Genomic DNA, 12034 nt, shown 5'->3' with positions numbered 1-12034 from the left:
CTTAATTTTTTTTATTTCTTTTATTTTTACTTTTAAAATTGTTTTTATTTTTAAAATATATTTTTCTTATACATTTATTTATCTTTTATTTCTTTTCTTCTCATTTCCCAGCCTTTGCTTCTTGTGATTCCATATAATTGCTCTTTTTTAATTTCTTTATTTTTTTTTCTTTTAGCATAACGACATTTTTTATTCTAATTTTGGAAATTACACCTCCTAATATTAGAAAAAATGAGTCATTAATAAACTTGGTATACAGTGAGAGATAATTAAAGTAGAATTTCATTGTTGAATGAGATTATAGACTTATGTTTTTCTTTTCTTTTGAATTATATTTACTTAAGTTATATTGGAACTTATTTTATGTTATGTTGGAATTTGACATAAGAATATTATGTTAACCTATTTTATGGATTTTAAAATTCTGTTGTATTTTCGTTTTCGATTCATTTGCTTTAGTAGTATTGACTTGTTATTTCAAATTGCATGTCGTTCATTTTTCTGTTAGAATTGAAAGATTTTTTTTTATCTAACATTTGAATAATGATATAGTATTATATTTATAAACATTAATCATTTTGTTAAACATGCCGTCCGTGATGTTCTTACAAAATGATGCTTTTAATTTTTATAATTAATTAAATTAAAATATTATTAATTTGAAAAAAATATATCAATTATTTTTTACAATATTAGTCACAAATATGTAATTATTATTTAATATATTTTCAAGAAACAAGGTGTATCTTAAATACCTAATTTTAATATCATTTATAAAAGCACATCTGTCAAATATTAAACTTTTAATTTTTGACAATTAACATTTATTTTTAAATTTAATCTAACTGTGTAATTACACTTGTACAACCAAACAGTACGGTTGTAATTATACTGTAATTAAATTATGACAAATAAACAGGTCGTCGTAATTTCTAGGCCGTGTAATTACTACCCAAGTAATTACACCAATTCCAATTCCCAGGTGGTTTTCCAAGCAGACCCTTAAAGTACACAAAATACCAGTTAAAGGCAACTAGATTAAATGCTTTCCTCTTTAACGTCTTTTTTTTTTTTTTATATATTTTATCATCTAGATTTAATAAGATTAATTATTTTGTGCAGTTGTGTGGTAAAGGAAATTTCTAATCAACTATTAAGTTGTCCTAGAACTAAAAAGCATTTTATCGATGTCTTAATCAACTTTTGAACTCCTTCGTCCTTTTGCAACTTTCTACCAAAATTCTAGTTACACTTTTCTTTTTCTTTGTTGCCGAATTCAATACCATTAGTGATTGTTCCTTTTGAATTTTGATTGTAGTGACGAGATATTAGTTTTCCCGAACTAATCATAATTCGTGTTTTCCCGAACTAATCATAATTCGTTTTGTATATTTGTTCTGGTTTGTTTCTATGATACTACTACTAGACTATATATGCATTTTAATGCTTTTAACTACGCAATTATATGAGCTAAACTTGGGTGAGTTAAATCAAGGAGTGATAAGTGTCTGGAAAACCACTATTTTAACATAACGCTTTAATTAGTACTCGTAGCCTTAAATTTTGCTTTTACAAAATGATGAATTCTCAACTTTTTAAATATTTTGTTTTAAAAGCATTTTAGCTACCTATTGGCTGGAGTAGTGACGACTGTAGATGAATTTGTAGTCATTTGTAAAGAACAAATTGGGGGGTTTTGAGCAAAACACAGGCTTATTAGTGACATAAATTTCGATTTTGCTGATGTAGTGGAGTTACTAGGGCTTAAGCTTATGAAATTGAAATTGAGAAAATCTCTCGATATTCTTATTTTTAAGCTTTTCCACCCTTTAATATTACTTATTATGTTTCTTTTAAATGGTTCAGTTGATATTTAATTTTCGTTAGTTCACACAAGAATTAATATCGGAATAAAGAACTAACCCAGAGGCCAAAATCACTATTTTTTCATAACATAGATATTTCCATCTTTGGTCAGAAATACACGTTATTAACGAATGCCTAATTAGTATTCCTTTACAAATGTTACATACGAGTTGGCTCTAAAAATTCGAACCAAAACTACCGAATGAAAAAATAATTACAGTAATACATTTGATTTTTCTTTTCGTCAAATAATTATACAATTGATGACCGTTGATTGTTAGGCCTGCAGAGCATTGGATCATCGCCTGGTAGAAGTGCATTGGAATTAAACGCAGTGAAAATCATTAACACAAGTGATACTATCACTGATAATCCAGAAAGAAGCAGCATTAATATATGGGAAGCAGTGTTCTTCATTTCTTGAGCATATTTGGTTGATGCAATTGCCATCACTGTTAAAGGGAATGAATATGCCCAGCATGATACATTGAATTTCCTCATTGATCTCTTAAATAACGCTGGTCTTGATATCTGTACGTTTTCAACAAGTTAGGAAACAGCTTTAGCCATACATTCATAATTTTCCAACTATCAGAAATGACTCATTTATACCACTCGTCAATAGTTTGGCTCATTTATGCCATCGAACTATAGGAAATGACTCATTTATGTCATCGAACTATAGAAAATGACTCATTTATGCCATTCATCAATAGTTTGACTCATTTATGTCATCGCATGTTACCAAAATGACTTATCCATGTCATATTTCATTAAAGCTGGTTTTACAATACTATATATGACACGTGGCCTCCAACTAGATTATGGTTGTGGGTGGATTAGGTGTATGGGTTGGATTTTTTTATTAATTTGGCATTTAAAATTGGGCCGATTTAATTAAACGACATAGACTTCTAATTGGAGGCCACGTGTCATATGTGGTATTATAAAACCGGCGTTAATGAAAAATGACATGGATGAGTCATTTTGATAACGGGCGATAGCATAAATGAGTCAAACTATTGATGAGTGGCATAAATGAGTCATTTCCTATAGTTCGATGGCATAAATGAGTCATTTTCTATAGTTCGATGGCATAAATGAACCATTTTCTATAGTTCGATGACATAAATAAGCCAAACTATTTCTGATAGTTGGATGATATATTTGAGCCTTTTCGATAGAAAAAATTACTTCTATATAAGACAACTAAATAAATCTTAGTGGTGAGGCCTTAGGTTTACAAAAGAGCACACACGTGTTTATGATGGTGACAGCATGACCTAAAATATGGTTGGTAGCTAACTACCTACATCATTTCTTACAAAGAAGAATAATATGAAGACTGCTTCAAAATCGTGCAAAAGCCAACTCGAATACTTCTAATAGGTCAATTTAGGGGTCACCTTCAGTCTCTTTTTTCTTATGTTCAATTTTCTTTTTTTCCAAAGAACGGCAAAGACCAAACAAATAAAAGCAGGAATATGCGTCGTGTTTCGTTAATGACATTCCTTCTAGTCCGTTAAAAAATGACTTTTTTTTCTGAGAAAGTAAGTGGGTTTTTACTTCTTCTTTTTTGGTGTTTGGTAAGCACGAAGCAAAAAATATTGTCTCAAAAATATTTGTATTCTATAATCTAGGCACACACTATAGCGGATGGTGGGGTGGGGGTAGATATAGGATGTGTTGGAGGGTGGAAACGAGACAATCATTGTGTAATATTATATAAAATTTGTTTTCTCTACTTCCATTGAGAAAGTTATTTTTCTTATTCTTAATGAACTTATTTTCCTAATGAAAATATTTTTCAAATACTTTAACCAACCAAAGATTCAAAAATTCGAAAACATCTATGTCAAACACACCCTTAATTATATGTTCTTATAATCATACAATGTCATCACATATTTAAGACAACAAATTTAGACCACTTTTGATTTGTGTCAAAATTCTTAGCTTTTCTTTTCATAAGCTCGTCGAACATTAGGACTGCGTGTAAAATGAAACATATTGCAAGAAACAAAAATGCTCACCAGTGAAAGGAAAAGGAAGAGGGAGAGGAAGAAAAGCATCTTGGATGAAATATCGAACTCTCCATAAATAGAATCCCATGCCAAGCTTGCCATGCTCGGAGTAGCTAAGAACAAGAAGAATACTGGCCTTAGCATTGCCGGAATTGAACTACTTCCTGGCAACCTCTGATAAAGTGTCACAAAAAGCACTAAATAGTGTGACATTCCAATTGCAAACAAAAAAAGTGCACACTCATTCCATCCCATTTGAGCAGCTGCCCTTGCTCCTACCAAATTCCCAATAACCGATAATTGGCTCGTAGGATTCGCTACTCCTGATAAAAAGCGCTTCCCCTTTGTGATCCATTGTCCATATAACTTGATGTCCAGTGCCAGTATAGGTATAATAAAGATCAACCAAAGTAGAAGAAAATAAACCTCTTTGGGTTTGAAAAATGGGGTGGCTTGAAGCAAAACAAGCCACGAAATCCACGGGGTGAAAAGGTAATTTACTCCAACATGGTGTAAGAATTCACTTTTAACCATGTCAAAGTGAAAGTGGAGACGAAGTAGATATAGTAAAGAGAGTGATACTAATGAGAATAAAGCTAAAGACCATAGAAGAATGAAGGCTGTAGAGGGAAGCAACCGAAAAATATTTCTAAATTTATGAATATCATCCGATGGCTCACTTAATGTTTTCCATAATAATGCTTGGCCACAAAAAGAAAGGCTTATTCTAAAATAACCTGCATGAAATCTACTTAATATTGATAAAAACTGGTTCTTCTTATGTGATATAATAGTAGTAGCATTTTTCTGTGTTGGGTACAAAGCATCTTTGCTATGCATTTCCATTGGAAATTAGTAATGAGTCAAGTTTCATAAGTGAGAACGGGGTATTAATAGGAAAAACAATTGGTGGATGAAAAAGAAGTAATAATTACGTACGTACTTTCGTTGAAGCATAGGTAGGAGAAAAGTCGGCCGACTTAGGCTAACCAACTTGTGCGTGGATTGTATTGTGCTTCTATGAGTTGTTCTCCAGTCTGTTACAGCTGAATCTTGTCTCGAGGGGACCAAATTTTATCTGGTCAAAATCTCTTCTAGAGTGTGCGAATAAAAACCTCATATTGATAATGGATAAAAAGAATGAAGTAAGCTATAGATAAAATGTCGGGCAAGTTAGATATTTGGCCAATTAATAAAAATAATTACATTCGCTAGCTAAATATTAAAGAAATACATTATTATGTATCAAAAATGTGTATTTTATGTACATTAATATACATTTACTGACTATTATTTTTGTGGGCGGCTATTATGTTAATTTTTCTAGCAAAGATATTCTAAATGGTGTGGCATTCTTAGAGTATCACACCATATTAACAATGTCTGGACTAGTTTAGTGGAACACCTCTCACTTGATAGAAGGTGTTGCTCTAAAAGAAATAACACTTAAAACTAAGAGATAGAATCACCTGTTTGTTGTTGTTGTTTTTTTCTTTTTTTTTTTTCATTTATGTGTGTAGTGGATGATGATATTCCTTGATCCGCTTTTGGTAATTAGGATAGGGAGGAACGTCATCCTAGTAATATTGGGAGTACTCAAAATGCAAAAATTTTAAACAAAAAGAAACAAAAACACGGAGTGATGAGCTTTTGAATAGCTAAGAATTTCGAATAGTTAAGGTTTTGATTGATTTGAAGGAAGAGGGAAGAATAAAAAGAATTAATTGAAAGTACTATTCTATCAAAAGGATCAAAACGCACTATCAAGCACATGTGATATTTGCATTCCGTTTTTTCCTCCTCGTGTCTTCACCCATTAGCTACATCTTTATAGTGGTGAGAGCACTCTTTAGTAAAAGGTTAGAACTTGTAAATTTCTGTGGGGTACTTTTATTTTAGCTAAGTACTGTTCTACTCATCCAGTTGCTTCTACTATTCAGCCCACCCATTCCCTTGCTTGGAAACAGTTTGTCAAGATAAGAGATCAAGTGGAAGAACTTTTAATTTGAAAGATCAATAAGGGCAATAGTAATTTTTGGTGGGATAACTGGTGTGAAATGGGTGCTGTAGCTCAGATTATTCACAGAAATGATTTTAACTATGACCAAACTGTTACTGATGTTATTACTAATGGAGATTGGGATGTAAATAACTTACAGTTTCCTGAATATCTTGCTGAACGCATCCATTCCATTGACATAGGTAATCAAGATCTAATTGATACTCCTATTTGGATGCCTAACAGTAATGGTACTTTTTCTACTGCTTCTGCCTGGAGACATATTAGACAGAAAATGAGGTTTCTTATTTCTTAAAGAAGATCTGGCATAAGCATGTACCTTTTAAAATGTCTTTCTTAATGTGGAGATTTCTGAAAAGAAATTTGCCTTTTAATGATACTATTGCTTCTAGATTTGGGATTGACAGTGATGCCATGTGTTTTTGTTGTCCTATTGATCAAACAAATGCTATGCACCACACTTTCATTGGTGGGAAAATTGCTGAACAAATGTGGAATTTCTTTGGAAATCCTGTTGGAATTTCTTGGGAGGATATACCTATCAGGTGTGTGCTTCAAAAGTGGTGGAATATCAAACCAAAAAATTCACTTCATCAGACTATTCTACAAATTACTCTTGTAATAATTTATTGGGAGATTTGGAAAGTGAGATGCTCAATCATATATGGAGGTAACATATGCTATACAAAACGGATTCAATATAAGATTCTTTCTCATCTAAAATGGGTTGTCTCCAAAGCAAAGAGTAATACTGAATGGAGTTCTAGGTGGGAAAATATGTATCAAGAGGTTATGAGCCTTATTCCCAAGATTGAATGTATTGTGGTTAAATGGTTGAAGACCCCTGAAAATTGGGTGAAGATTAACACTGATGGAAGTAAGGATGCAAATGGTAGAGCTGGAATTGGAGGAATTTGTAGAGATCACAGAGGAATAATTATCATGGCCTTTGCTCGAAGGGTGGGTATGGATACTAGTAATATGGTTGAAGCCAAGGCAGCTCTAAATGGCCTGGAATGGTGTTATCGAAATGGGCATAGCAATGTAATCTTGGAATGTGATTCAAAGATTGTGGTTGAGATGATCAAAGGCAACTACTATATCCCTTGGCAAATGAAGAGCATCATTACTCACATTTAAAATATATCAAGTACTATTGCTTGCGAGGTTCGACATTGCTATAGGGAAGCCAACCAAGTCGCAGATGCCTTAGCAAAATGGAGTATTACAAATGAGGATTTGAATATATTTGCACATGCGCATCTTCCATCGAGAGCCAATGGACCTTACAGACTTGATCTCATACAAATGGAGTCCCTTCGGCATAAACAGAGGAAGAATTCTTTTGTATAAAAATGGTCCAGTTGAGATTGCCTATCACACTAGATTTGGCGTAGAACCTGGTCATTGTCATCTTCTACGTATATTTTAACCATTCTTGGGATCCTTTGATGCTACATTCCGAGATCTGTTGCTTTATTTTTTGTGAGCAGTCATTAGCTGTAAACTGAAACAGAGGGTTGAGCTTATGTTCCCCTTCGCTTTGTAATTCTTGATTTATTGATATAAAGGTCACGCCACCATACGACGATAATTTTTTTTTAATTCGTTTAAAATAGTATATGTGTACATATATAATATGTGAAAATTGCATGAAAATAAATACTCTTTCCATTTCATTTATATGAAACTATTTCCATTTTAGTCAGTTAAATGATAAGCTTTTACAGTAAGGTAAAAAGTGTAGGAAATAAACCAAGAGTAGGAAACCTAAGTTGTTTAGGATTTAGGTTATTTAGTTCATGTCTAGTTAGGATTTATTTATCAAATCCATATTGGAATAGATTTTTCTAGTCCTAGTCTATTTTGGTTTCTAGTATTATGAATAGGGATGTTATGTCACATATTTTCATTGTAGTGAGATTCAAGGATTTTTGAGTTATCAACTAAAGTCTCCTACCTTCTCTCTTTAGTTTGATAAATTTCTTCTATATAGCCATTGTTGAGTCTTCCGCTTGTGCTTATATTATTCCTTTGAGTATTTTTGACTTCCTTCAAATTGGTATCAGAGTCTGTGTGAGATCCGACACATATAAATGAATATGGATATTCCATATTTACCAAATTGTCCCGTTTTTATGTTTCATGGCAAAAATTATTTTGAGAGTTGGTATCAACAGATGAAGAATTTTTTCAATGTTGTTGGACTATGATCCATTATTGATACAGGGTTTGTGGAAACCCCAGAAGGCACAACATTGATCGGTGAAGCAGCTAAAGAATTGGAGAAAAATAGACAATTGGATTATAAGACACATTTTAACATGGCAGCAAGGTCAAATTTCATGTATACAATAAATTTTCACATGCAAAGTCCGCAAAGGAGGCTTGGAAAATTTTGGTGAATTCACATCGAGGTTCCGCAGACGTAAGGAAAGTCAAATTTCAAGAGCTTAGAAGACAGTATGAGTTGGCCCAAATGAAACGTACAGAGTCTGTCAAAGAATTCTTTACAAGAGTTATTGATATTGTCAACGATATGACGACTAATAGAGAAGCATTATACCAAGTTAAAGTTGTTGAAAATATATTGCGGTCCTTGAGTATAAAATTTCACACTAAGAAGGCGGTTCTTCAGGCAACCAATGATCTTAGCACTTTGACACTTGATGATTTAGAAGGTGAACTGGTGACGTATGAGATGTCCCTGAATCAACAAACAACTGAAACAGTTGATGAGGCATTGCAAGCAAAGGTGAATCAACCTAAAGAAAAAGAAGAAACATCAAATCATGCTGAAACAAATCAAAGAGGTCACTATTTTAGAGGTAGAGGACGAGGTGGTAGAAGTGATTATCGAGGCTGTGGTAGAGGTAGTTTTTCCTATCAACAGAGAAATGGTAATAATTTCAGGAGGGAACAACAGAGTAGTCAAAATTTTCAAAGACGTGATAAATCAAATGTTCAGTGTTATAATTGTGGAAAATATAGACATTATCAACGTGATTGTTGGTACAATGAATCTGAAAATAAGGAAGAACATGCAAAGATGGCTGAAAATTATGGAGATAAACAAGAGACAATATTATTTTCTTGCTCCGCGACTAAAGAAAATAAAGGGAATGAATGGTTTATTGATTCTGGTAGCAATCATATGTCTGGAAATAAGGAATTATTTGTTGATCTGGATGAATCATTTAAAGCTATAGTAACACTTGGCAATAATGCAAAGGTGTTTGCTGTTGGAAGGGGAAAAATTCTAATTACTTCGAAAAATGGATCTTCTCATTTTATATCTGAGGTATATTATGTTCCGAGTCTTCATCACAATTTATTGAGTTTGGGGCAACTAACAGAAAAAGGTTATGAATTGCGTTTTAAGTACGGAATGGGAATTATCAGTGACGATAAAATAGGACTAATTGCAAAAATAAAGATGAATAATAGTCGTTTATGGCCTCTTTATCTCAATCGTGGTGATTTACCTTGCTTTAGTTCTATGAATTGTGATGATACTTGGCCGTGGCATCTACGCTTTGGGCATCTGAATTTTGGAAGTTTGAATTTTCTTACAAGAAAGAATTTGGTTGATGGTTTGCCTTCTATTGATTTTTCTGACATAAGGTGTGAGTCTTATATTTTGGGAAAGAAGTACAGAGAATCTTTTCAAAAAGGCAAAGCTTGGAGGGCTAATGCACCATTAGAGTTAATCCACTCAGACTTGTGCTCAGTTGAAGTTCCTTCTAATGGAGGTAGTAAGTATTTTATTACTTTGATCGATGATTTCATCCTAAAGACTTGGGTATATTTTCTGAAAAATAAATCTGATGCATGTGAAGTTTTTAAAAGCTCAAGGCTTATGTACAGAAGCAAAGTGGATATTTTATTAAGACATTGAGAAGTGATAGGGAACTGAGTTCCTTATGTGTGATAATTTTTTGAAGAAGTATGATATTAAGCATCAATTGAGAGCTAGATATACTCCTCAACAAAATGGTGTGGCTGAAAGGAAAAATAGAACAGTGATGGATATGGTGAGATCTATGATGCATTCAAAAAATATTCCTAAAGATTTTTGGGCAGAAGCTGTTTCCTGTGCAATTTATGTTCTAAATAGGACACCTACTCGATCTAATTTTGGAAAAACTCCACAAGAAGTTTGGACAGGTAAGAAACCAAGTATTTCTCATATAAAAGTATTTGGTTGTCTTGCTTATGCTCATGTTCCTAATATTTTGAGAAGGAAATTGGATGATAAGGCAGAAAAGTGTATTTTTATTAGCTGCAGTCATGAGACAAAAGGTTACCAATTATTTAATTCGGATACAGGAAAAATAATTATTGGCAGAGATGTTACCTTTGATGAGCAGAGGGCCTGCGATTGGTCAAAGAAGGATCCCTAAACCTTCCAAGAAGGATCCTAAACCTTCCACGTCTCAACCAATAATTCCAGTCATGGAGGAAGGAAGTTCTAGCAGACATCAAGAGGAACAAATAGTGCAACCTGTTCAAGACATCCAATTGCCCGCAAAGACATCACCATTTACCAGCTCGTTTGTAAGACTATGTTGTTGGTGATGATAATGACTTATCCGACGAAGATATTGTGAATTTTGCTCTATTTGCAAACTGTGATCCAGTTACTTTTGAGGAAGCTGTGAAAGATGATTGTTGGATACATGCAATTAATGAAGAAAATTCATGCTATTGAGAAAAATAACACATGGGAATTGACTACTTTACCACCTTCTAAAAGACCAATTGGAGTCAAGTGGGTATACAAGACCAAATACAAATCAACTGGAGAAGTTGATCGCTTTAAGACAAGATTAGTTGTTAAAGGATATAAACAGAAAACAAGTATTGATTATTTTGAGGTATTTGCACCTGTTGCAAGACTTGATACAATTCGTATTTATTTCTCTTGCTGCCAATAATTGTTGGAAAATTTATCACATGGATGTGAAATCTGCTTTCTCGAATGGTGTTCTGAGGAAGAAGTGTATGTTGAGCAGCCTGCAGGGTATGTCAAAAAGGGTCAAGAAAATAAAGTTTACAAGTTGAAGAAGGCGTTATATGGGTTGAAACAAGCTCCTAGAGCTTGGTATACTCGTATTGATTCTAATTTTATTGGACATGGGTTTCATAGATATCCCTATGAGCATACACTATACATCAAATTTAATTCTAGTGGAGACATTGTCATTGTGTGTTTATACGTGGATGACTTAATATTTACTGGCAATAATCCCAAACTAATTTATGAATTTAGGGAGGCCATGATTAGATAGTTTGAGATGACTGATTCGAGCCTAATGTCTTATTTCCTCGGCATTGAAGTTTCTCAATTGGAAGTTGGAATTTTTATCTCTCAGAAAAAATATCCTAGTGATATTTTCAAGAGATTTAATATGGATAAAGCCAAGCCAATTGTAACATCCCGTAAATTCGAATTAGGTATAAATGTATGAATCTAGTATAAAGGTGATATTTTAGCTATACGAATCTATTTGGGATGAACTCGGGTGATAAACAGTCGTTTTGAAGTCAAACCAAAAAGTGAAGTTCTTAAGGCCTTCTAAATTCGTCTAAGTCTAGGACAGTCTGTACTTATGCCTGTTTTCGGGTACTTGCGTTAGGAATTTGTGAAAAATTCCTTCTTAAAAGTTGTATCCCTTTGAAATACCTTTCCAACGATATATTATGGGGGGGTCAAGGGGACATCCGTACAAAAAGTTATGGCCATTTTACTGAAGGAGTACAGAGTAGTCCGTTCACTAGTCATGTTATACAAACTACTTATACGGCCCATATAATTTTATACGGACCGTATAAGTCGTCCGTACTTCATGACGCCACAAATCGACGTTCTGTTCAGCCATGATGAAATATGGTCATATTATACAGACTGTATAACTTTATACGAACCGTATAATACGTCCATATAACTTCCGCCTCACTTTTGTATAAATTCAAGCCTTGAGTTCTTTTATTTCATTATTCACAATTCCAAGCCCAAGCAACAATCCAAAACATCAAGGTAAGTCAATCCAAACCCTTCGAACTCAATTCTAACATATACTCTAATCATTTAAGCAAGAAATCATTGTTCCTAAACTAGGGT

General features: G+C 33.3%; 1 protein-coding gene across 1 annotated transcript; it reads right to left on the bottom strand.

The window, feature by feature from the left end:
* Positions 1 to 1935: 1935 nt before the first annotated feature.
* On the bottom strand, positions 1936 to 4759 carry LOC132617554 (S-type anion channel SLAH1-like). Its single transcript, XM_060332576.1, has 2 exons — positions 3900 to 4759; positions 1936 to 2397 (listed from the first exon to the last, which is right to left on the bottom strand). The coding sequence occupies exons 1-2, from the start codon at positions 4734 to 4736 to the stop codon at positions 2119 to 2121; spliced, it is 1116 nt and encodes a 371-aa protein (XP_060188559.1). The 5' UTR covers positions 4737 to 4759; the 3' UTR covers positions 1936 to 2118.
* Between the last annotated feature and the right edge of the window lie 7275 nt (positions 4760 to 12034).

The sequence above is a fragment of the Lycium barbarum genome, chromosome 11, assembly GCF_019175385.1.
Source record: "Lycium barbarum isolate Lr01 chromosome 11, ASM1917538v2, whole genome shotgun sequence".
In the NCBI taxonomy this organism is placed as follows: Eukaryota; Viridiplantae; Streptophyta; class Magnoliopsida; order Solanales; family Solanaceae; genus Lycium; species Lycium barbarum.
This window is presented reverse-complemented; position numbering and strand designations above follow the sequence as displayed.

Coding starts and splice junctions, on each gene's coding strand:
- LOC132617554 (XM_060332576.1), bottom strand. CDS start 4,736: ATGGAAATGCATAGCAAAGATGCTTTGTACCCAACACAGAAAAATGCT. Junction 2,398..3,899: donor TCTTCCTTTTCCTTTCACTG/GTGAGCATTTTT, acceptor GAAAACGTACAG/ATATCAAGACCAGCGTTATT.